A 27316-nucleotide genomic window follows, 5' to 3' on the forward strand; every position below is an offset into this window, starting at 1 on the left:
GGGTGTCTGAAAAAAATATATATCTATATATAATATTTGGGGGTTCTAAGTACCGTATTTATCGGCGTATAACGCGCACTTTTTTCCCCTTAAAATCAGGGGAAAATCGTGGGTGTGCGTTATAAGTCGATCCCCGCTGTCTCTGAGCCGCTAGCCTAGAGCCGCAGCCGAGTTTACTGTGCACTCGGCTAGGCTCGGCCACGCTCGGCTCCGCCCGCAGCCACGTGAGAGGAGCCGAGAGAAGCCGAGACAAGCCCAACACACAGGAAATCCGGCTCCTCTCGGCTCGCGCCAAATCCAAAAACGAACACTGGACATGCTGGACAGAGACGGACACCTGGATGGAGGCCTCAGACGGACACGTCCAAAGCCGCAGACGGACCCCGCGCAAGGCCGCAGACGGACGCCGGACAAGGCCGCCGATGGACGCAGGGCAAACATTTACGTTTTCTTTTTTTTCCCTCTCTAAACTTGGGGCGCGCGTTATACGCCGGTGCGCACTATTCCCCGATAAATACGGTAAGCGAGTCTGAAAATTGGCCTGTGACCGACTCAGTACAAGTTAAAATCTTTTTTTTTTTTTCTAGAAAATTACTTAGAACCCCAAAACATTATATATATTTTTTCCAGACACCTTAGAGAATAAAATGGCGGTCGCTGTAATACTTTCTGTCACACCGTATTTGTGCAGCGGTCTTACAAGCGTAATTTTTTGGGGAAAAATACACTTTTTGAATTATAAAATAATACAACAGTAAAGTTAGCCCAATTTTTTTTTTATACATTGTGAAAGATAATGTTACCCTGAGTAACATATACTGCCGCCCTGCCGCCCTGCCGCAGTATATGTACGTAGGGCGGTCCTTAGGCGGTTAAGAAACAATGGGCCAGATTCACAGAAGAAGTACGCTGGAGTATCTGCTGATACTCCGGCGTACTTTCAAATTTGCCGCGTCGTATCTTTAGTTTGAATCCTCAAACCAAGATACGACGGCTTCTGGCTTCGATCCGACAGGCGTACGGCTTTGTACGCCTTCGGATCGTAGGTGTAATACTTTGGCGCCCGCTGGGTGGAGTTAGCTGTTTGCGGCGATCCACGAAGGTACGCACGGCCGTCGCATTCTCTTACGTCGTCGCTAGTCGGCTTTTCCCGGGTGTATAGTTAAGGCTGCTATTTCTTGGCTTATATTTAGACTAGCCATGTTAAAGTATGGCCGTCGTTCCCGCGTCAAATTTAATTTTTTTTAATTTTTTTTGCGTAAGTCGTCCGTGAATAGGAAAGGACGTAACGCACATCGCCGTTCAAAAAATGAGGTCGGTGCGACGTCATTTCGCGCAAAGCACGGCGGGAAATTTCAAATTGGAGCATGCGCAGTACGTTCGGCGCGGGAACTCGCTTAATTTAAATGATACATGCCCCATTTGAATTAGGCGGGCTTGCACCTGACGGATTTATGCTACGCCACCGCAAGTTTACAGGCAAGTGCTTTGTGAATCAAGCACTTGCCCGTAAAACTTGCGGCGGCGTAACGTAAATGCAATACGTTACGTCGCCGGAATTCTACGTGAATCTGGCCCAATATATCTGCAGCCTTGCACCAATGTAATATTTTATTCTTCAGGTTAGTTTCATGTTTTGCTCGAGCTGGGAATTATTTTATCTTTGCAGAATCACTTGTTCCGAGATAACAAAGCATATGAAATAATTGTGAGGTAAATAAATAAAAAGGCGAGATGGCAAAGCATATGAAATAATTGTGAGGTAAATAAATAAAAAGGCGAGATGGCAAAGCATATGAAATAATTGTGAGGTAAATAAATAAAAAGGCGAGATGGCAAAGCATATGAAATAATTGTGAGGAAAATAATAAATAAAAAGGCAGTGCCCCGATGGCAAAGCATATGAAATAATTGTGAGGTAAATAAATAAAAATGGAGTGCCCCGTGTGAGGATCGAACTCACGACCTTCAGATTATGAGACTGACGCGCTACCTACTGCGCTAACGAGGCGCTATATGTTGCAATGAACCTGTATATTTTAGAGTTTTACAAGCAGGAATATATGACTTTTCTCTGTTATATAGTTTGAATTCTTATTTTTTTTTTTTTCATTAGAACTATTTATTCATTTCATCTATTCCCCTTAGTTTAAATGCAATCGGTTTATTATACTTTATACTGCCTAATAATAAATGTGACACTTTTGCTTCTCCTTACATTCGTTTGAAGAGCTGGGTGAGCGTTCTGATATAAGTAGCGGATGGGTTGATGGTATATTTATATATACACGGTTTATTTATAATATGGTTATAAATAGGATTAGATCGGTTATACAACAAGCGTTGGGGAATGGAAGGTTGTAAATCCGCAGAACGGCCATCAGGTGGCGGCAGAGGCCGGCTCCGCTCCCCGGTGACGTCATACGGTTGGGTACATTGTCTCCGCACAGAGGGAGATCAGAGAGTCGGAGGTTGTCACTCGGTGCTGGTCGGGGGAATCGGGACGAGGAGATCGGAAGGGGTACAGAAGAAGAAAGTGTTGAGCCCGATCTGAGGAATCGGCCGGTGTGTGAGCGGAGTCGGGGCTGCCTTCTCAGGATGCCGTCAGAGCGGCCTTTTAAACACCGGAGGAGCTTCGGTGAGTCTGACACGTCTGGGAGGATTAGATTGTTATTGTTGTTCCCTTCTATTCTACACATCATGCATCCCTCCATAACAAATCATAGGAATCTCTCCGATCCTCCTCTCTTTGTCTACCAGGGATCCTAGGGGGAGGGATGTTGCCCCTAGCAACCGATTTGCATACATCCCTCATCATCACAGCTGATTGGTTGCCATGGGCAACAGCAACCGACTCACTGGGGGGTGAGCTGGAGTAGCAGCCAATCCGCTTCCAGCTTTTATTTTCAAAGCCTAAACTGAAGAAGCTGATTGGCTGCTGCTCCAGTCTGAGGCTGGCCATACAAGCAAGAGAAAACCAAAGAAAAAATCGGGCAGACCGATCATTCGACTTTCGTATGGCAACAGTCCATTTCTATTACAAGAGCGAAAGTAAACAAACTATTTTTTTTTTTGAACAAAGTGTTTTCTATTTGTTTGTAGGTCAGTTGTTGGGGGGGGGGGGGCACCATATGCTCGCTGGAAGATTTCCAATCCAATGATTGGGCCCATTGAATGTTGGCTGGAGGATTTCCAATCCAATGATTGGGCCCATCGAATGTTGGCTGGAGGATTTCCAATCCAATGATTGGGCCCATTGAATGTTGGCTGGAGGATTTCCAATCCAATGATTGGGCCCATCGAATGTTGGCTGGAGGATTTCCAATCCAATGATTGGGCCCATCGAATGTTGGCTGGAAGATTTCCAATCCAATGATTGGGCCCATTGAATATTGGCTGGAGGATTTCCAATCCAATGATTGGGCCCATCGAATGTTGGCTGGAGGATTTCCAATCCAATGATTGGGCCCATCGAATGTTGGCTGGAAGATTTCCAATCCAACGATTGGGCCCATTGAATGTTGGCTGGAGGATTTCCAATCCAACGATTGGGCCCATTGAATGTTGGCTGGAGGATTTCCAATCCAATGATTGGGCCCATTGAATGTTGGCTGGAGGATTTCCAATCCAATGATTGGCCCATTGAATGTTGGCTGGAGGATATCCAATCCAATGATTGGGCCCATCGAATGTTGGCTGGAGGATTTCCAATCCAATGATTGGGCCCATTGAATGTTGGCTGGAGGATTTCCAATCCAACGATTGGGCCCATTGAATGTTGGCTGGAGGATTTCCAATCCAATGATTGGGCCCATTGAATGTTGGCTGGAGGATTTCCAATCCAATGATTGGCCCATTGAATGTTGGCTGGAGGATATCCAATCCAATGATTGGGCCCATCGAATGTTCGCTGGAGGATTTCCAATCCAATGATTGGGCCCATTGAATGTTGGCTGGAAGATTTCCAATCCAATGATTGGGCCCATTGAATGTTGGCTGGAGGATTTCCAATCCAATGATTGGGCCCATCGAATGTTGGCTGGAAGATTTCCAATCCAATGATTGGGCCCATCGAATGTTGGCTGGAAGATTTCCAATACAACAATTGGGCCCGTCGAATGTTGGCTGGAGGATTTCCAATCCAATGATTGGGCCATCGAATGTGTGTTTTTTTGTTTTTTTTTATATTTTATTTTATACTTCTCCATGGCCAGCGGACCATAGATTTGTACAAATCCCCCAAAAATTTGTATGAGGCCAAACGATCATTCAATATTTGAATGGTTAAGCTTATTTCAACTTTCGACTTCCACTATTTGACCCCAAAAAAAAGCCAAACGATCGTGTTTTTTTTTCTGTACAAACTATTAGTTCTCTGCGTCTCATTCTGCAGATGGGAGGACAATGGGGCTCTCCTTGGGCCAGATTCACGTAGAATCGCGGCGGCGTAACGTATACGTTACACCGCCGCAATTTTTCATCGCAAGTGCCTGATTCACCAAGCACTTGCGATGAAAACTACGCACGCGGCCTCCGGCGCAAGGCGGGCCAATTCAAATGGGCGTGTGCAATTTAAATTAGACGCGCTCCCGCGCCGGACCTACTGCACATGCTCCGTTTCCTAACTCCCGCCGTGCATTGCGCGCCGTGACGTCATTTTCTTGAACGGCGACGCGCGTAGCGTACTTCCGTATTCCCGGACGGCTTACGCAAACGACGTTGATTTTTAAATTTCGACGCAGGAAAGACGGCCATACTTTAGACAGCAATACACTTGCTGACTAAAGTTAAGGCACCAAAAAAAAAGTGTAACTTTGCGACGGGAAACTTGACTACGGACGACGTAGCGAACGCGAAAAACCCAGTCGTGGATCCGCCGTAACTCCTAATTTGCATACCCGACGCTGGTTTACGACGCAAACTCCCCCCAGTGGCGGCCGCGGTACTGCATCCTAAGATCCGACAGTGTAAAACAATTACACCTGTCGGATCTTAGGGATATCTATGCGTAACTGATTCTATGAATCAGTCGCATAGATAGAAACAGAGATATGACGGCGTATCAGGAGAAACGCCGTCGTATCCCCTTTGTGAATCTGGCCCCTTCTTCTCAGACAAGGCCGGACACTTCTTTGTTCCCTGGGATCGGTGTTCTCATGTGATCCAGGTTGGCCTCGGCTTTCTCGGAATCTTATCATGGTAAGGACTATGGTTGGGTTGCAGGGACCGGAGATGGAAGCTTCAGCCCTCGGTGATTGTTGAGTATCACGAGTCCCTTGTTTACCATGTCAGATGTTCTTCTGCTCGTTCCAAAGTCTCAGATTTGGTCACCAGAGGTCAGAGAAATGTTGATTGCTCAATGGGGCCGCCCATGTAGGAGAATACTCTGATGTTGGTGCTCATGCAGTCTTTCTGAACCCTTTACCCCGGAGGAACCCTTTTCCGGTCCTTGGGAACCCAAACAATAAATTGGTGTGATTAGTACATTGTAGATGCAGGGGGGGAAAAAAAAAAAAAAAAAAAAAAATATATATTTTTTTTTTTTTTTTATATATCAAAAGCAAATCATTGTAAGCCACCCTGTTGCTTTATATCCCTATTCTCCAAACTATGGCCCACGACAACTGTCCGTGAAAATACACCAGCTGGCAGCAGTCTGTATGGGAATATGGAGATCAGAGCATCCCCTGCCAGCCAGAGAGCCGTGACCTTTCCCCAGTCTCCACTGCAGTTTCCTCTCCCCCTTGCCGTGACGCATTACTAGAACCGCAGGAGTCCTAGCAACCAATTATGTGTTGCCTTGCTCCTGCTATTTACAGGAGAACTGGAGTTCCTTTCCAGACCCGCTCCACCTCCTGGCTTCTGTCCCCGGTACTCTACACCTATAGCAGTAAGGTTGACTCTGCTGTGATGGGGCACACATAGATGTAGGCGAGGACTGTGCTGGGCACGCATTAACGCAGGAGGGGGTTTGTGATGGGCCCTCCTGGATGTTAGGCAGGGGCTTTGATGGGCATATGATGGGCACTCCCAGATCCTGGGTGGGGTTTTGCTGGGCACTCCCATATGTTGGGGGACGGACTTTAAGTGCTCCCAGATGTGGGGGGAGTGGCCCTCTGGGCACTCCCAGATGTTGGGAGAGGGGGGGGGGGACTCTGATGGGCACTTCTAGATGTAAGGAGAGATTCTGGGGGGCTCAGATGGGCACTCGCAGATGTTAGGGGGGGATTCTGATGGGCACTTCTGCACATAAGGAGGAACCCTGATGGGCACTCTCAGATGTTCGGTTGGGTAGGAGACATGTTTAGACATTAATGGCTGTGTGTTGAGTTATTTTGAGGGGGCAGCAAATTTACACGCTGTACACTCACTACTTTACATTGTAGCAAAGTGTAATTTCTTCAGTGTTGTCACATGAAAAGATAGAATAAAATATTTACAAAAATGTGAGGGGTGTACATAATTTTGTAACATACTGTAAAGCTGGTCACATGTAAACAAATGCCGTTTATCGGCACTAACTTTTCTCAGCGCTGAGTGAGGAAAGCCGATAATCGGCTATCGTGGGACATTTACCCTGATAATCGGTACCCATCAGTGCAGCCTCATCAGCGCACATCAGTGAAGAGAAAAAATTACTGTATTTATTGGCGTATAACACTCACTTTTTTTACTCTGAAAATAGAGGGTAAACTGTGCCTGCGTGTTATACGCAGGGGGCTGTGGAAAGTTTTTTTTCCTGAAACTTCCCTCTTAAAGTTAGGGGGGCAGATCCACAAAGATCTGCCCCGGCGCATCGTATCTGAGATACGCTACGCCGCCGTACCTTACCTGGCTTTGGTTCGAATCCATAAAGATTTTGCGCCGTAAGTCACGGCGGCGTAGTGTATCTCAAGCGGCGTAACGGCGCGGAATTTAAGTTGGGCCGGTAGGGGGCGTGTTTCATTTAAATGAAGCGCGTCCCCGCGCCGAACGGCGCATGCGCCGTCCCTAAATTTCCCGCCGTGCATTGCGCGAAATGACATCGCAAGGACGTAATTTTTTTGGACATGGGCGTAAATTACGTCCATCCCGATTCACGGCGCAAACAAAAAAAAAAAATTCTAATTAAACGAGGGAACGACGGCCATACTTAACATGGCAAGTCTAACTATACGCCGCAAAACAGCAGCTTTAACTATACGCCGGAAAAAGCCGACTAGAGACGATGTAAGAGAATGCGACGGCCGCGCGTACGTTCGTGGATCGTCGGAAATAGCTAATTTGCATACTCGACGCGGAAAACGACGAGAACTCCACCCAGCGGACGTCGAAGTATTGCATCTAAGATACGAAGGCGTACGAAGCCGTACGCCTGTCGGATCTAACCCAGATGCCGTCGTATCTTGGTTTGAGGATTCAAACTAAAGATACGACGCGGGAAATTTGAAAGTACGCCGGCGTATCAGTAGATACGCCGGCGTACTCTCTTTGTGGATCTGCCCCAGGGTGCGTGTTATACGCCGATAAATACGGTACTTTTTTGATTTTTTTTTTTTTTTTTTTTTTTTTTTTTTTTAAAAACCTGAATGAATAAAAAGGGTTAGGTATGCTTTTCGTTTATTTAGCAAAAAAATGTAAAAACCCCAGTGGTGATTAAATACTGCCAAAATAAATCTCTATTTGTGTGAAGAAAATTATAAAATCTTTCTCTTGGGCACCATGTTGCATGGCTACGCAAGTGTCTTTCAAAATGTGATGCCGCTGAAAATTGGCATGGGCAGGAAGGGGGTCAAAGTACCCAGTAGGCAAATGGTTAAAAAAAACTGGCTCCTAACTTTTTTTAGCTGGCTCCTAGATGCAAATTAGTCAAGCCCTGGATTAAATATGTATTTCCTGAATGTGGATAAACGCTGATGCACAGAAGCTTCGGCATATTCAAGATCATGGCCTTTCACTTGTATGGCAAACTGTATGCAGCTCCCCGGGTGTCGGAAAACGCCTGGCACTTTACGCCCCCAGCATATTTTTAGCCTACCGTGTTTCCCCGAAAGTACGCCCTACCCCGAAAATAAGCCCTACCTGGATTATTGGGCGGGCTGCAATATAAGCCCTACCCTGAAAATAAGACCTAGTAAATCTCCGTAAAAAAAAAAAGTTTTAAAATGCTGGCTATTGTCTCCGGTATATTTAAAACAAACATTTGCACCCACCACTGCCCCGCCGGAGGTCCTCTTCTCTCCTCCCGGCTGGTTTCTGCTGCTGCTTCCTCTTGTGCGCGCGTCAGCCGGGTATCGCAGCTATTCTCTTCCCTCCCCCTCCTACCTCCAGATGCGGTCTTCAGCGCACTGACGTCAGCGGCAATGTCGGCTCTTCTTTTTCTTTCTCTCCTCTCGCTGACGTCTGCGCCCCCCTCCCTCTTTACTGCACGGAGCGGGCTGACGTCACCAAAGCCGAACTCTTCTCTCTAATCATCACCTCAGATCTCAGTGAAGAATAAAATCTGTTAAACTGGTACCATACTTTTACCGTTATACCAGTAAAAAACTGCTCTGAACCTCATTCCGGTACAGTAACAGAAATAATGATCTAAAAAACAGACTCCTGACCTGACAAGAGGGGGTGGGGGGGGGGGGGACAGAGGACACAGAATTTTCAGATTTTAACAGGTTTTTTAGAAAATAGAGAGGGATAAATGACACAGCATAAACACTGGGGCAGATTCAGGTAGCTGCGCCCCTTCTTACGGCGGCGCAGCGTAAGTTTGAGAGGCAAGTGCTGTATTCACAAAGCACTTGCCTCCTAACTTGCGGCGTAGCGTAAATGGGACCGGCGTTAGCGCGTGTCTTTCAAATGATATTGAGGGGGCGGGTTTTATACCAATTGGGTCGACCCCGCGTATTTTACGTTTTTTTACGAACGGCGCATGCGCCGTTCGGGAAAAAATCCTAGTGCGCATGCTCGAAATTCCGACGCAAATCGTCATTGCTTTCGACATGAAAGTAAATTACGTCCAGCCCCATTCAAGGACGACTTACGCAAACAACATAAATTTTAAAATTTCGACACGGGAACGACGGCTATACTTAATATTGGTTGCCCCTCATATAGCAGGGGCAACTTTACGCCGAGCAAAACTAACGTAAACGTCGTAACTTCACTGCGTCGATCGCGCGTACGTTCGGGAATTTGCGTATTTAGCTAATTTGCATACTCGACGGGGAAAACGACGGAGGCGACACCTTGCGCCAAAAAAAAATTGCATTTAAGATCCGAAAGCGTAAGAGCCTTACGCCTGTCGGATCTAATGGATATCTATGCGTAACTGATTCTAAGAATCAGTCGCATAGATACGACGGCCCAGATTAGGACTTACGATGGCGTACATTGCGTTGCGCCGTCATAAGCCCTTTGAGAATCTGGGCCTGTGTTGTTTATCATGCTTTAAAGGAACAGGATTTTTATTAATGCAACAACCAGTCAGACAGACTTGAGACCTTTTGCGCACTTTATGCCGTAATGTACATACCACAAATAAGCCCCACCCTGAAAATAAGCCCTAGTGTGTTTTTTGTGACTAAAATTAATATAACACCTGGTCTTATTTTTGGGGAAACACGGTATCTTTATCCATGCACACGAGGCCTTGCGATCTACCATGGGTTTACAGTCAGGAGGTTTCTGGATTATCTAGATATTATAGACATTGTTTATGTCCTCTACATGGGATCACTGGGTACGGCACAGAAAACAACCCTGTCTAATCCGGTCCTCATAATCTGCCGTCAGAAAGATCACTAGGAATGTGGTAGAAATTGGGCCCGTCTAATGATCTCCTGACCATCTGCTTCTACAGAGAAGTCATCTTTCAGCCCTTGTATTTACCAACAGGCGGCATAATTGCATCATTGGGGTTAATGATTGTGAGCGGTGTGATAAATATACTGAAGGACGGAATGTTTTCTCCCAGCAGGTGATGGCTAATAACAGGTGTCCCCGTCACGTGATGTTTATTCCCTGGTCACATTGCTGTACTCTATTTCCTGTGATTCATCAGTTATGGAATCTAAAACGGTTAGATTAGTTTAGATTGAATAACATGTATACATTTCCAGTACTGAGAACCCAGTGAGAAAGCCACCTGGCATGCAGTCCTGGACCTAGGGCTACTTATATCTTGGGGTAAGTGCTTGTAAATAGGTCAAGTGGAACACCGGGCAGTGCAAAAACTCTGGAGGTTTTAAGTCGGTCCATCTAAAGCAGGGGTCTCAAACTGGCGGCCCTCCAGCTGTTGCGAAAACTACAATTCCCATGAGGCTTTGCAAGGCTGACGGTTACACGCAGGACTCCCACAGGCAGAGGCATGATGGGACTTGTAGTTTTGCAAGAAAAAGGAGGGCGCACCGACCTAGTGCATTACTGATATAAAAGTTTTTATGAAAATTAAATAAAAACAATGGCCCGGATTCAGGTGGATCGGCGCATCTTTCTGCCGGCGTAGCGCATCTCATATGCGCTACGCCGACGTAACACAGAGAGGCAAGAACAGTATTCACAAAGCACTCGCTCCCTACGTTGCGCCGGCGTAACGCAAATTCGTCTGCGTGAGCCCGCCTAATTCAAAGTAGGTGGAAGGTGGGCGTGATACATGTAAATGAACCGTGACCCCATGCAAATGAATGGCCGAACGAACGGCGCATGGGCCTTTCCGTGGACGCTGCCAGTGCGCATGCTCAGAATCACGTTGGAACGAACGCCTAAGATACGTCGAATCACTGAACGTAACCTACGCCCAGCCCTATTCACGTAGTACTACGTAAACAACGTAAAATACAACGGCTGTACCGTCGTCCATACCTTTGCATGGGATGCGCCTCCTATAGGTGGAATAACTTTATGCCGGACGTACGCCTTACATAAACGGCGTATATTACTGCGACGGGCACAAGTACGTTCGTGAATCGGCGTATCTCAGTCATTTGCATATTCCAGCGTAAATATGCCCCCCGGAATACGATGGCGTAGGACACTTACGTCGGTCGGAGGAATCCAAATTTCAGGCGTATCTTGCATTAAGAATCCGGCGCATAGATACGACGGCGCATCTGTGCACTTACGCGGCGTATCTAGAGATACGTCGGCGTAAGTGCTACGTGAATCCGGGCCATAGATACTACGCACAAACAAGCATATGTAAAGGCTTTTCTATCAGTCGAACTGCATCCCTTGGCACCTGCAAACAGGACCTGATGACAGGAGGATCAGATAGTGCCCTGAACGGCTGACGCGTTTTTCAGGGGCGCACCCCTTTCTTCAGAGTCTAAGCGGTCAGTGGCTCCTCTCTCCTGTGTGCCCCTATATATGCGCAAGTGTGACAAGTTAGCGCTGATGAATATTTTAGTTCTAGGGAGGTGCATAATCTAAACCCAACAACCTAAGAAATTTTCGTATGAAAGGCCGGAATCGGCTGTGGAAGTTGTGTACACGCTTTTAGAAAATCATACGATCGTTCCTCGGATGAGCATGTTCGCCTGATTTTCTTAGCGTGTATGAGCCTTAAGACTGGGATGCCAATAAATTGTGCGTGTAAAGGCACAATACTTTTGGCAATATAACTAGATGAGCAAACACTGCAGCTGCTGACTTTTTTAATATTGGTATACGTACCTGTCCCCGGATCCCGCGACGTTGGCACGTCAGACGATTATTTATTTATTTTTTCCTCAGTCGTCCACATAGAGGTCTCCTGGACAAATCCTGGGTAAAAAAGTTAGTGCCGATAACGGCATTTGTTTACATGTGACCAGCTTTACAGTATCTTACAAAAGTGAGTACACCCCTCACATTTTTGTAAGTCCATGCAGACTCGTGATATTTTTTATTTTTTTGTTTATACTTAGAATAAAGATCGCGATTCTCACAGAGTAAAATCTTTCACATTCTACCAAAAAAATTGGGCTAATTTTACTGGTGTGTGTGTTTTTTTTTTTTTTTTTTAATTCATTAATTTTTTTTATTAATTTAATGCAAGTAATTGCATTTGAAAGACCGCTGCACAAATACAGTGTGACATTAAATATTGCTATATATATATATATATATATATATATATATATATATATATATATATATATATATATATATATATATAAATTTTTTTTATATTGTGACAGGAAGTCAGGTAAATCTGTGGGTGTTGTCACAGACATACATTTCTGCCTTGTTTAAACAATACACCAATTGTTATTAGGCGTCGGCTGCAAACGTAGCCAGAAAAGGTCTAAGAGCGTTGGAAGACTTCAGCTGTTCAGAATGAGGCAATTAGGGCCTCTATAAGTAATCGAGAGGATTACCACTGTTTTGCTGCGTCCTGAGGCTTTCTGAGTGAAAGAGAGCAGTAGCTGAAAGTCTTCTGAGGAGGTGAGGAGGATTGATTTTTCTGTGTGATAAAAATCAAAAGACTATTTGTTTCTTCTGCTGTATGACCAGCAGTGTCTGCCCAGCACTAGGCTGTGCCAGACTCCATAGATAGGTTCCTGTGTGGTGAAGGTAGACGCCCCAAGTGGCTAGGGTTTATTTTATGTTTGATTTTGTTTATGCTGTTTTGGATGCTTGCACTTGTTTCCAGCAAGATGGAAGAATAAACCAAAACCTTTGTTTTCAACCGTTTTCGACTGCCTGTCTGTATAGATTCAGTGTGTACTGAACCCATCCAAGGGGTCACACACCCCACTACCGAGCTAACCCCTTAATATAAATATATATATATATATATATATATATATATATATATATATATATTGTTTTGGGGGTAGTAATTTTCTAGCAAAAAACAAAAATTAAATGATGATTTTTAACTTGAAACGTTCCTCATTTACACACCAAAGTCTATTCCTTTGATCTAAAGGAAAAATTGTTACAATGTTTATACTTGGTTCCACTGCTAAAGAATGTTGTGATACTTGGCAGACTGCTCGGTTTATTTTTTCCTTTCTTTTGAGGGCTGGGGCTTCAGCAGAGAATTCTCTACGTAGAAAGAATTGGGAAATACTTTGTCAAGATCGCAACAGGGAAAAAAATTGCGGAAATTATTAATCGTTTAGTTCTACTGTCCATACATGGTTCGACTCTTGGCCGTTCCCTGCTGGTCCCCTTTTCGAACCGTCTATGGCCGGCTTAACAAATTTAGTTTGGCCCTCCAGGTATTGACATTAACCTCCCCTTTTATGTGTCAGCCTTGCACGGTTGGTGGTGAGTTCTCAGACACCTTAATGAAGCCTGTTGAAAAAGGTAAGCCAATATCTATTGTTGGTGACCTTTGGGATACATTATCTTCTGAATCCCAACACCGTAATGGGGAAAAAAAGGGACTGTGGTAGGACAGTTGTGCATAGGTATACAAAAGCTCTGATAAAAGGAATGATAGCAGCTGGCTTGCAGGGCTTTACTGGGAAGGGGAGGTCTTTTTTTTCCTTTTTTTTTGGCCTGGAGCTTGACATCTGGTAAGCTTAACCACTTAAGCCCCGGACCATATTGCTTTTTGCGATTCGGCACTGCGTCGCTTTAACTGACAATTGCGCTGTCGTGCGACGCGGCTCCCAAACAAAATTGGCGTCCTTTTTTCCCCACAAATAGAGCTTTCTTTTGGTGGTATTTGATCACCTCTTCGGTTTTTAGTTTTTGCGGTATAAACAAAAATAGAGCGACAATTTTGAAAAAAAATTATATTTTTTACTTTTTGCTGTAATAAATATCCCCCAAAAATATATAAAAAAACTATTTTTTTCCTCAGTTTAGGCCGATACGTATTCTTCTACATATTTTTCGTAAAAAAAAAAAAAAAATCACAATAAGCGTTTATTGATTGGTTTGCGCAAAAGTTATAGCGTTTACAAAATAAGGGGTATTTTTATGGCATTTTTATTAATATTTTTTTTTTTACTAGTAATGGGGGCGATCAGCGATTTTTTTATTTTTTTTATATTTTTTTTCGGTATTGCGACATTATGGCGGACACTACGGACACTTTTTGGGACCATTGGCATTTTTATAGCGATCAGTGCTATAAAAATGCATTGGATTACTATAAATATGCCACTGGCAGTGAAGGGGTTAACACTAGGGGGCGGAGAAGGGGTTAAGTATGTCCTTGGGTGTGTTCTAACTGTAGGGGGGTGGCCTCACTAGGGGAAATCACTGATCTTCTGTTCATACATTGTATGAACAGAGGATAAGCATTTCTCCCCCTGACAGGACCGGGAGCTGTGTGTTTACACACACGGCTCCCGGTCCCCGCTCTGTAAGGAGCGATCGCGTGTGCCCGCCCGCGATCGCACCCATAGGTGCGCGCGCCCCTAGTTGCCTGCGAGAGAGCCGACGTAGAGCTACGGGCTCTCATGCAGGAGAGCCAACCTGCCGCCGTAGAATGATGGCGGCAGGTCAGCAAGTAGTTAAAGGGTTTGTAAAGGTTAGTGTTTTTTTTTTTCCACCTTCATGCATGAAGGTGGGAAAAAAAACTGGAAAAGCGCCCCCCCCCCCTCGTTTTTAGTTACCCGAGCCTGAATCTGCTGTGCGCTCCCCCAGGGTCCTCTTCTCTTCTGAGTCTGGCTGTCGATTGGCTAGATTTGCTAGATTCATAGCAGCGCAGCCGTTGGCGGGGGGCGGGCCGCGTTATACAGTCAATGATCTATGGCCGCCGGCTGTATCACGTTGGCGCACCCACAAGCTAACCCCCTTGGGAGACAGCTTCCCTAAAGGGGGTTGGCTGATGCGGGGAGGGGCCAAGACAGCCACCGAGGGATCGCAGAAGACCAGGATCGGGGCCACTGTGTGCAAAACGAGCTGCACAGTGGAGGTAAGTATAACATGTTTGAGATTGAAAATATATATATATATATATATATATATATATATATATATATATATATAATTTTTGTACTCACCGTAAAATCCATTTCTCTGAGTTCATAGACGGACACAGCCTTCTTTGACATTAGGGTTATGCTTCTCCTGGTAGGAAGAAGCATAACCCTAATGTCAAAGAAGGCTGTGTCCGTCTATGAACGGAAGAGATATATATTCTTAAACAAAAAAAATGGTGTCTGTCCCTTTTTAATGAAGCCTGTTGAAAAAGGTAAGCCATTATCTATTGTTGGTGACATTTGGGGGAAAAAGGGACTGTGGTAGGACAGTTGTGCATGGGTATACATAAGCTCTGATAAAAGTAATGATAGCAGCTGGCTTGCAGGTCATTGTGGCTTTACTGGGAGGGGGTCATTATTTATATTTTTTGGTCTGGAGCTTGACATCTGATAAGCTTAACTCCATGTGGTAAGCCTGTTGGGTCCTCTTGTAGGTTGAGCTTCTGGTGTAGTAGCACTGCCTGCAGAGACCATAGCCTTTGTTGGTGGAAAAGAGAACAGGGAAAGTTGCAGAAAAATGAGCACAGCCGGAATGACTTTCTTGGTTAAACTGGGACAATGAGATCTGGTCATGGGTTACTTATTTACAGACTGTTCAAGTACATTGCTTGCTGTACATGTTTATCGGCACTAGGGAATCTGTTATGAGGTTTCATATGTGAATCGGGAATCTTCGTCCCTTCAGAGGTGTGTAGCTGGAGGTTCTGGACTTTTAACGGGGTCCAGAATAATTGGCATTCCCATAACTTAAAGTGATACTATAGGTTCAATGTCATACTTGCCTCCACTGTGCAGCTCGTTTTGCACAGAGTGGCCCCCGACGCCGTCTTCTGGGGTCCCTCGGCAGCTGTCTCGGCTCCTCCCCACATCAGATAACCCCCTCTGGGAAGCGTTCTTCCAAGGGGGTTACCTTGCAGGCGCGCTCCCGAGTCCAGCATTTGCGTCCATAGACACGAATGCCGGACTCGGCCCCCGGCGGCCGTGTCATTAGATTTGATTAATAGCAGCGGGAGCCAATTGCTGCGCTGCTATCAATCTATCCAATGAAGATCCGAGAAGCCCGGGCAAAGATGCAGCTCGTTCTCGACGCAGGACTTTCGAGGGCCCAGGCAAGTAAAACGGTAATAATTATCAGATGTTTTTTTCACCTTCATGCATAGGATGCATTTAGGTGAAAAAACAGGAAGGTTTACAACCCCTTTAATGATATCTGGAGATGTTTTTCCAGACTGAAGTTTCAGTAATTCATGGCATTTATGTTGTGTCTATGACCAGTGTGTACAGATGACCTCCAACCAAAGCTTTTGTCTTAGGTCGTTTGCGTTCGGCTTTTTCCGGCGTATAGTTAAAGCTGCTATATGGTGGCGGACTCGATGTTAAGTATGGCCGTCATTCCCGCGTCGAAATTTTAATTTTTTTACGTCGTTTGCGTAAGTCGTTCGCGAATAGGGATTTGCGTAGAATGACGTCACCGTCGGAAGCATTGGCTTGTTCCGGTTTAATTTCGAGCATGCGCACTGGGATACCCCCACGGACGGCGCATGCACCGTTAAAAAAAAAAAAACGTTTACGTCGGGTCACAACGTATTTACATAAAACACGCCCCCATCACAGCCATTTGAATTCCGCGCCCTTACGCTGCCAAAGATACACTACGCCGCCGTAACTTACGGAGCGAATTCTTTGAGGATTCGAAAAAAATCTAAGATACACTACGGCGGCGTAGTGTATCTTGGATACGCTGCGCCCGGCGGAAAGATGCGTGGAGGTACGTGAATCTGCCCCAAGATCTGTAGGAAGTGAAGCGGAGGAGGGATTGACTGCAGGGACTTTTCATTTGAGGGTGAAGATCCACTTCACGTTAAGTGTTACATAGCAGCAAAAATGAGAGACATTCTAACCTTTCTCTCCTCTATCCAAAAACCCCAAAACATTTAAAGGTAGAAGTATTCCAGACTTGGGCATCTTCCATTTTAAAGTCCATTCGGCTATTTTTTTTTTTTCTTAAAGCGGAGTTCCACCCAAAAGTGGAACTTCCGCTTTAAGCACTCCTCGCCCCCTTGCATGCCACATTGCATTTTTCAAAACACACTCGAATGCGTAAAGTGTAGGGGCCCATTTACACTGTAATCCCCATGTTTGGTGTGCAGTTCTACATGCGCATTTACATGCATTTTTAATGTGTTTTGCAGTGTGTTTTTGTCACGTTTTGGAGTGCGTATTTTAGACATTATTAATTTTGTTGTGTTGCATTTATGTGCGTTCCTATATGTTTACATGTGAGAAAAAATGCATGTTGAATTTTTTTTTTTACTACGCACATACAAGTGTCACATGGGCTCATTGAAATATATTCCCTCCCCCTTCTTTTTTTTTTGTTTTTTTTTTTTTGCATATGCGTTCGACTGCATTTAAAAATGCAGTCAACTGCATCTGGTGTAAACATTCCCTAAAAGCAGTGGATTTCCAGGCAGGTGTGACCCCAGATGTTCCCATTTAAGTCTGAGGAGTGTGTTTTAGTTAAAGGCGTGTTATGTAATTTTTGAAGTTGAGACGCTGGCAGTTCTATTTGTGACCCCAGAGTCAGTTCGGCCGTGACACGGCGTTCAGGGTTTTTCTTAGAACCTTGCAGTGTTTACACCCGAATTATACACAGAGAACATGGCTGCCCTCCAGGGCATGTCCTTCCTCCAGCAGAACATGACGCCCTCCTCCTCCCTTCCTCCCCTCACAGGCTATTTTCATCTCCGGCTCTCCTCACTTGTTTGTTCAACACGAGAGCCGTTCCATCTATTAAATTCTATCTATAGCCGCAACACTTTTATTCAGCTTCATATAGATCACAGAAGGGTTCGATTCTCGGCCTTGTTTTCATTGCTGTCTGTGGCCTCGTTGGGAAGATTTCTCCTCACGTCCTCTGTCTGTGACGGTCACCAAGACAGGAAGTAAGGGGCAATTCCCAGCGGGGACACAGACAACAATAAATGGCTTACAAAGGTTCTGGCCTTGTCCTGCTCTAATTGCAGAGACCTGTGGAGCCTCAGGAAGTTATTATAAGTACCTCAACTCTTTTCCAACAAGGCCAATTTTTATTTTTTATTTTAATTTTTTTAGCTAGAAGATAAATTTAACTCTTTCACTGCCAGAGCGTTTTTGTAATTTTTTTTTTTTCCATTTATACACACATACCCATGTCAGTCCCTGAAATTGTGTGCGCCCCGTGAAATGGCAGCAAACTTTGGTACCCTTAGATTGTTTAGACCCTACAGGTCACTTCTAATGACTGTAGCAATAATTAATGATTTCGATGAGTTGCCTGTTTTCACAGAAAACTGATAGCGTATACACTAGGGTAAACCATATAAGTGGACATTGTTAGTCCACCTGCTAGCAACGAACAACATGGTCGCCTCTAAGGGGATGACAACTTTTTTCCTCTGAAAAAAGTGATTAGTGTATCCTCTATTAGATACGGCACCTCATCTGATCTGATGGTGTTTTGGTATAGCGCTTTTGGGGCGACTTCTGGACTCCTTCCCGTGATTGCATGGACACCCAAGGGCTTTGTTGTCCACTGACACCTAGCCCGCCCTCTAGCCACGCCCTGTGTCGTCCCCTCCTGTTTTAAAGCGGGGGTTCACCCGAAAGACAAATTTTTAACATTAGATTGAGGCTAATTGTGGGAAGCACAATCGTGTTTTTTTTTCAAATCCATGCAGTACTTACCGTTTTAGAGATAAATGTTCTCCGTGGCTTCCGGGTATGGTCTGCGGGACTGGGCGTTCCTATTTGAACTCGTGACGCGCTGTATGCGACGGTCGGAAGCCTGTCAATCAAGTAGGAACGCCATTCGACAGTCAATTAATTCGTTGACTGTTGAATGCTGAAGAGTCTGATGGAGGCTGCAGTGCTGGAGCCGATGAAAGGTTCCAAGGCTTGTACGAAGCAAAAGATTTGACGGTGCCCTGTGTAGAGAACTACTTTGCTGTGAGGTTCTGTAATCGGGAGCGGTGATCAGCGTCGTGTCACACACAGCCCATCTCCCTACATTTAGAACACATGCCTAGGACACACTTAACCCCTTCAGTGCCCCCTCCTGGGTAACCCTTTCACTGCCAGTCACATTTACACAGTAATAAGTGCATATTTATAGCACTGATCGCTGTGTAAATGTGAATGGTCCCAAAATAGCGCCAAAAGTGTCTGTGTCCACCATAATGTCGCAGTCGCATTAAAAATCGCTGATCGCCGCCATTACTAGTGTAATTTTTTTATTTTTTTATAAAAATGGCATAAAACTATTTCCTATTCTGTAGACGGTATAACTTTTGTGCAAACCAATCAATAAACGTTTATTGCTATTTTACCAAAAATATGTAGAATAATACGTATTGGCCTAAATGTTTGTTTATATTTTTGGGGGATATTTATTATAGTAAAAAAAAAATGCTATTTTTTTTTTTCAAACTTGTCGCTCTTTTTTTGTTTTATAGCGCAAAAAATAAAAATCGCATACCACCAAAAGAAAGCTCTATTTGTGGGGGAAAAAAAAAACGTCAATTTTGTTTGGGAGCCACGCCGCACGACCGCACAATTGTCTGTTAAAGCGACGCAGTGCCGAATTGCAAAAAAGTGCTCTGGTCTTTGGCCAGCCAAATGGTCCGGGGCTGAATTGGTTAAAAGCCTTCTCTGCCTTGACAGCACCTGACCCTGCACTGGACAGGAATATGTGACCAGAGGCTGCAGTCCTGCCCAGAATCACTGCTAGAAGGCTGCTGAATCTGGTTTCATTAGGATTTGTGGTTTCTTTGATGAAAAGTAAATTGAACGCATTTCCACAGCTGCCGTGTAAAGATGAATATTAAAAAAACAAAAATTAAGATTTATTGCTAATGCAAGCCTAAGCCTGCAGGCTAAATGTTATTAAAGTCACGCTAACCTATTTTCAGCTATTACTGTAAGATGCACTCAGCAGGTGGGACGGCGTGTCTTCCTTGTGTTTTCCCGAAATGTGATGAGAGATGAGAGATCTGTATAATGAGTTTTCAGGGATGGTTTACCTTCTTAACCACTTAAGACCCGGACCTTTAGGCAGCTAAAGGACCCGGCCAGTTTTTGCGATTCGGCACTGCGTCGCTTTAACTGACAATTGCGAGGTCGTGTGATGTGGCTCCCAAACAAAATTGGCGTCCTTTTTTTTCCCACAAATAGAGCTTTCTTTTGGTGGTATTTGATCACCTCTGCGGTTTTTATTTTTTGCGCTATAAACAAAAATAGAGTGACAATTTTGAAAAAAAAACAATATTTTTTACTTTTTGCTATAATAAATATCCCCCAAAAATATATATAAAAAATGTTTTCCTCCGTTTAGGCCGATACGTATTCTTCTACCTATTTTTGGTTAAAAAAAATCGCAATAAGCGTTTATCGGTTGGTTTGCGCAAAATGTATAGCGTTTACAAAATAGGGGATAGTTTTATTGCACGGCGGGGGACACAAGCATTGCATGGAGGGGGACCGGAGCAGAGCACGGTGGGGGACACAAGCATTACATGGAGGGGGACCGGAGCAGAGCAGGGCGGGGGACACAAGCATTACATGGAGGGGGACCGGAGCAGAGCAGGGCGGGGGACACAAGCATTACATGGAGGGGGACCGGAGCAGAGCAGGGCGGGGGACACAAGCATTACATGGAGGGGGACCGGAGCGGAGCACGGCGGGGGACACAAGCATTACATGGAGGGGGACCGGAGCAGAGCACGGCGGGGGACACAAGTAGTACATGGAGGGGGACCGGAGCAGAGCACGGCGGGGGACACAAGTAGTACATGGAGGGGGACCGGAGCGGAGCACGGCGGGGGACACAAGCATTACATGGAGGGAGACCGGAGCAGAGCACGGGGGGGGGGGGGGGGGGACACAAGCATTGCATGGAGGGGGACCGGAGCGGAGCACGGCAGGGGACACAAGTAGTACATGGAGGGGGACCGGAGCGGAGCACGGCGGGGGACACATGCATTACATGGAGGGGGACCGGAGCGGAGCACGGCGGGGGACACATGCATTACATGGAGGGGGACCGGAGCGGAGCAGGGCGGGGGACACAAGTAGTACATGGAGGGGGACCGGAACGGAGCACGGCAGGGGACACAAGCATTACATGGAGGGAGACTGGAGCGGAGCACGGCGGGGGACACATGCATTACATGGAGGGGGACCGGAGCGGAGCAGGGCGGGGGACACATGTAGTACATGGAGGGGGACCGGAGCGGAGCACGGCAGGGGACACAAGCATTACATGGAGGAGGACCGGAGCAGAGCACGGGGGGGGGGGGGGACACAAGCATTACATGGAGGAGGAGCGGAGCATGGCGGGGGACACAAGTAGTACATGGAGGGGGACCGGAGCGGAGCACGGCGGGGGACACAAGCACCACTGACAAAAGTATCGGATTAGGCATCGGAGCATTTGCCCGAGTACAAGTACTTGGGCAAATGCTCGGTATCGGGACAACCCTACCTAAAGCCTTACTACCTCGCTGCAATGCGGCCCTATTCACTTAAATGGGACTCGTTTACTGGGAGGTAGTGATCGCTGAACACGGCAGGAGTGTAATTCCTTTTGCAGAAAAAGGATGAGATTTTGGGATGGTAAAAATGTGGCTGAACCCCTCTCCCAATCACAAATGTAAACAAGCCCCAAGAGTCAGCCCAGGCCTGGAGGTGATTCTAATATCCACCAATATTGCCTGCAGCCCCCCAGCTTTGAGAACATCTGGCCGCGCTCTAACCTGGAAGATGCATTGCCTATTCAGCTCCAAACATCGCCCTCTAGTGGTAAAAGTGATGTTTTACTTTAAAGTTCCAGTTAGTCCAGCTAGTGCAGATTTTTTTCCTTTGTTCCTATTGTGTATCTTTCCTGCTCAACTATTTGTACAGTTGCCAATGTTTTTGTCTTTCTTCTTTTAGCTGAAAGATGCGCAGAAGTTCTCCAGATCCGCGAGCAACATCCCAATAAAATCCCTGTAAGTAAACAAATCGTACTAAAGAGAACCTGCCGCTGTTTGTAAACCCAAAGAAAAGCCTACAAAGAAAAGGGTCCATTCCTACCCCTCCTACCACCCATGCCACCAATAACTGCTGATTTCAGGAGCTCCGCTGGCTAATAAGTCTTCTGCATCCGTCGCATCCAGGAGTGTTGGATTCCTGCTCCCCCGCTGCTCGCTGTGGTCGCTTCATGCGGACCCTACATCACTGCAGGACACAGTAGTGACCCCGAGTTGGAGGGAGGAACCACAGCGCGCAGCTGGGAATCCAGGCATCTGGCATACCCAGAAATGTGTTCGGTGCTGAAGAGGTTAACAAAAGTAAGGAAAATAGCTGCTCAACCCTATGGACTTCTCGGAGTTGGAAGAACCTGTGCTCTGACTGGAGAACAGTCCATGCAACAAAGTAAAGTCGGCAACCAGGCATCAGCCTTGGATACAATTATTATTATTATTATTTATTTATTTATTTATTTTTGGCTACGTGGTGAGTTACAGTTCAGAGGGCTAACAGGTTTCGGCTACAGAGCCTTACTCCTAGCTTTAACCACTTGACGTCTGGAAGATTTACCCACTTTCATGACCAGACCACTTTTTGTGATTTGGCACTGCGCAGCATAGCCGCCTTGCCTCCCTATATGCAAGTCATACGATCGGCAATCAGTTAAAGCGGTTGTATACCCAATAATTTTTTTTTTTTTGTACACCTGAAAGGCAAAAGGCATAATGAGCTAGTGTGCACCACATACTAGCTCATTATGAAATACTTACCTTGGAACGAGGTGTAGAGAACTTACCTGGTCCACGCCAAGCGAGATGTCATCTTGCCTCGGCGTGTCTTCCGGGTATCGCCGCTCCAGCGCTGTGATTGGCTGGAGCGGCGATGTCGTCACTCCCGCGCATGCGCGTGGGAGACTTCATTCCTGCAAGGTCCGGCGGCTGCCGGCCCTTTAGCCGAGGATTTCTGCTGCGCATGCGCCGCTGCAATTAGCGACGCATTGCGAGGGGAATATCTCCTAAACCGTACAGGTTTAGGAGATATTCTTTATACCTACAGGTAAGCCTTATTCTAGGCTTATCTGTAGGTAAAAGTGGTAGTAAAGACTTTACTACCACTTTAAGTAAGACTCTGTAGCCGAAACGCGCTAGTCTTCTGTGCTGTAACTCGCCATAAAATCAATAAAAGATTTGTAACCACAGATGATGCCTTGTTGCTAAAGAGCTTAGCCAGCGTACCTCCTGAAGGCTACACGGGCAGCAGAGAAGGGTAAAGCTAGCCACGCATTGTTCATATTTTGGTTTTATTTTTTTTATTTCAGCCTATAGACTGAATTCAAAAATACTAACAGATTCCTCCATTTACAGAAAAAAGGAATCCCGGGACACTGTATTCTGTCAGTGGGACTGGTCGACAATTTTTTTTTCCAACATGTCACTTGAGCACAGATGGCCATACACTGCTTAGACCTTGGCTGGTACCTGCTGATTTTTTTTTTTTTTTAACAAAAAGGTTTTTATTTATATAAAACAAAAAGAACAAAGAAACAGTTGCCAGACATTGTTCATACAGAAATCAGCAGTAATTGCAGCAGCATACCTGCTGAAATTTTAATTGGTGTATGGTCAGCTTAAATGTTGGATAGCATGCTTTAAAATTGTCCACCAACAAATGTGTGGTGTCGGATTTTCCGATCGCGTGTACACAAGTCCGTCGGACAAAACTCCAAAGTGCAAACACGCATTCTCAGAAGCAATGCTCATCATAACACAACATTAGCAGAAGTTGCCCAAAGGGTGGCGCTAAAGAGATGCAAAACCACGTCGTTTCGTGTTTGTTGGCGCCTTGCAGGCAATTCTTTGCCGTTTGTATGCAAGACAAGTTCATGGCCGACGCCCTTCGGACAAAAGTCCTACGCTTTGTCTGATGGAAAATCCGACCGTGTGTACGAGGCTTTGGACCCACACCTCTGGCCCTAATGCTGACCTCACATGCTACAAACAATTTTAATTTCCACCAAATCCACAAAAGTGAACGAGTTCTACTTTCCTTTTTCAATCTGTTTTAACTGATCACATTGAAGGCAAACCAATCAGACTAGTTGGACTGATTATTTTATTTTTATTGACTGAGGTGGTTACATTGCAAAACTCATTTTATAGCTGAAAACAAATACCCTTTGCAGTGCAGAAACCCCCCCTCTAGTAGGACTCGGGCACAAAAATAATACCCACTGGGGTAGATTCAGGTACATTTGCGCATTTTTTACGGAGGCGCACCGTTTTGCCGCTGCGCCTCCGTAAATTACCTGCGCTACGCTTGATTCACGGAGCAGTAGCTCCCTAAATTACGTGTGCGCTCCTGCAAAATGCCCGGCGTAATCGTGCGTAATTTAAATGATCCCGTAGGGGGCGTGGATCATTTAAATTTGGCGCGTTCCCGCGCCGAGCGTAGTGCGCATGCTCCGTCGGGAAACTTTCCCGACGTGCATTGCGGTAAATGACGTCGCAAGGACGTCATTTGCTTCAAAGTGAATGTGAATGGCGTCCAGCGCCATTCACGATTCACTTACGCAAACGACGTAATTTTCAAATTTCACGACGCGGGAACGACGGGTATACGTAGCATTGGCTGCCCCTCCTAATAGCATGGGCAGCCTTACGCAAAAACCGACGTAAACTGCGTACGCAGGGCGCGCGTACAGTTGTGAATCGGCGTTAGTATGCAATTTGCATACTCTACGCTGACCACTACGGGAACGCCACCTAGCGGCCTGCGTAAGAATGCAGCCTAAGATATGACGGCATAAGAGCCTTATGCCAGGCATATCTTAGGCTGCAGTCGGCATATCGAGGTTCCTGAATCAGGAGCATTCGATACGCCAGCGCAAGTAAGCAATTGCGATGCGTAACTATGGTTACGCAGACGCAATTGCTCTCTGAATCTACCCCAATATTTTTGACCTTGCATGCACATTCCAGTGGCATTGGAGGCAATAGACTCAAATGTCGTGTCCTGAGGTTTACAGACCAGAAGCGCCTCGGGCTGCCTCTCTGAGCTGCACACAGTATATTTTCATAGCCACTTCCAGGAAATTTGGTTTGCTTTCTGAATGGGAAATGTTCCACCAGCATGATGTCACCCAACACACGTCCAGCCACTGATCTGGTGACACATTCTGCTCCTCTCTCTGTTTTCTAGGTCATCATCGAGCGATATAAAGGGGAAAAACAGCTTCCTGTTTTGGACAAAACCAAATTCTTGGTCCCGGATCATGTAAATATGAGCGAGCTGGTGAAAATTATCAGGTAAGCATGAGAAATATCACCAATGTCACCACTGAGATGCATTGTATACAATGTTTGTCAGATTTGTGAAGATTTACCCCCGACCAGGTCATTTTTGGCGATATGGCCAATTGTGCGGTTCTGCGACACTGTACCCAAATAAAATCCATGTGCTCTTCTTCTTTTTTTTTTTTTTTTTTTTTACACAAATGCAACTTTCATTTGGTGGTATTTGATCATGCTACGTTTATTTTTTTTTGTTTGCAGTTTAACCACTTAAGAAATGCCTCCTGCACATATATACGTTGGCAGAATGGCACGGCTAGGCACATGCACGTACCTATACGTGCTGTGTTGTCCAGCCGTGGGTCGCGGGCGCGCTCCGGGACCCGATCGCCGCTGGAGTCCCGCGTTCGGTCCCCGGAGCTAAAGAACGGGGAAAGCCTTGTGTAAACACGGCTTCCCCATTCTTCACTGTGGTGGCGTCATCGATCGTGTGATCCCTTTTATAGGGATACATAATCGATGACGTCACACCTACAGCCACACCCCCCTACAGTTGTAAACACACATGAGGTCACACATAACCCCTACAGCGCCCCTTGTGGTTAACTCCCAAACTGCAGTTGTCATTTTCACAGTAAACAATGCATTTTAAGCTGTGAAAATAACAATGGTCCCAAAAATGTGTCAAAATTGTCCGAAGTGTCCGCCATAATGTCGCAGTCATTATTTTTTTTTTATAAAAATGCAATACAACTGGAAACCAACCGATAAACGCTTATTGCGATTTTTATTTTTTTATTTTTTTTAATTTATTTTTTTACCAAAAATATGTAGAAGAATACGTATCGGCCTGAACTGAGGAAAAAAACTTTTTTTTAAAATATTTTTGGGGGATACTTATTATAGCAAAAAGTAAAAAATATTGCATTTTTTTTTTCAAAATTGTCGCTCTATTTTTGTTTATAGCGCAAAAAATAAAAACCGCAGATGTGATCAAATACCACCAAAAGAAAGCTCTATTTGTGGGGAAAAAAGGACGCCAATTTTGTTTGGGAGCCACGTCGCACGACCGCGCAATTGTCAGTTAAAGCGACGCATTGCTGAATCGCAAAAAAGTGCTCTGGTCTTTGGCCAGCCAAATCCTCCGGGGCTGAAGTGGTTAAGTGGTTTAAAATGCATGTTCACCTTCAGACATATTTCCCAAAAAGCCCCCTATGTAATTCCATATTCCCTAAATAAAACATACCAGCACTCACTTTTCAATTGCAGCACCTGCCGCCCCATTACATATGCAACTGTGGAGGAGGGGTCGGGGGTCGGTGGAACTATACAAAAAAAACGCTGACCTGGGAAGCCTGTATTTTTCATGACGGGTGTACTTGAATCATATGAGCTCCAAAGCCATTTTTACATTTCCGTTACTAAATCTGCAAAAACTTTATTACTTTTGAAAAAGTTAAATTTTATATTTTCATTGGTAGAGTGCTAAATTATCGTGTAAACTGTATGGAAATAATTTTTTAATATTTAGAAAAAAAATAAGGTATGCATTGTAAGGAAACTTAAAAAAAGGTTTTATGCATTGTAATGTATTAGAGTGTGTTAGTGATAACAAGGGGTTAAAAGTAGGGTTGTCCCGATACCGATACTAGTATCGGTACCGATACCAAGCATTTCCCCGAGTACTTGTACTCGGGGGGGGGGGGGGAAATGCTTTGTCCTTCACCCGATACCTGACTGTCCCTGTATCCTCCTCCAGTTCCCACATCCGTACCGCTCTCCCCCTCCGCGTTTTGTGTCCCCCTACATGCCGCTGCTGTCCTCCGTTCTGCTCTTCCCCTCCATGCTCCGTGTCCCCCCCCTCCATGCCGCTGCTGTCCTCCTCTGTTCTGCTCTTCCCCTCCATGCTCTGTGTCCCCCCTCCATGCCGCTGCTGTTCTCCTCCGTTCTGCTCTCCCCCTCCATGCCTCTGCTGTCCTCCTCTGTTCTGCTCCCCCCCCCCCATGTCACTGCTGTCCTCCGCTGTTCTGCTCTCCTCCTCCATGCTCTGTGTCCCCCCTCCATGCCGCTGCTGTCCTC

At 45.6% G+C, this 27316-nt stretch overlaps 1 protein-coding gene and 1 non-coding gene across 2 annotated transcripts in view; one reads left to right on the plus strand and one right to left on the minus strand.

The window, feature by feature from the left end:
- Positions 1-1938: 1938 nt before the first annotated feature.
- Positions 1939-2011, minus strand: TRNAM-CAU. Its single transcript has one exon. It is a non-coding gene; the product is annotated as a tRNA-Met (tRNA).
- Positions 2012-2407: 396 nt separating this feature from the next.
- The window catches only part of MAP1LC3A (microtubule associated protein 1 light chain 3 alpha), a 31437-nt gene continuing 6528 nt past the window's right edge, over positions 2408-27316 (plus strand). Inside the window, exons 1-3 of the mRNA XM_040330390.1 lie at positions 2408-2638; positions 21870-21925; positions 25146-25252. Of these exons, the coding sequence (XP_040186324.1) occupies positions 2599-2638; positions 21870-21925; positions 25146-25252 (203 nt within the window). The 5' untranslated portion in view covers positions 2408-2598. The remainder of the gene's footprint in view (positions 2639-21869; positions 21926-25145; positions 25253-27316) is intronic.

This window comes from Rana temporaria, chromosome 12, assembly GCF_905171775.1.
Source record: "Rana temporaria chromosome 12, aRanTem1.1, whole genome shotgun sequence".
In the NCBI taxonomy this organism is placed as follows: domain Eukaryota; kingdom Metazoa; phylum Chordata; class Amphibia; order Anura; family Ranidae; genus Rana; species Rana temporaria.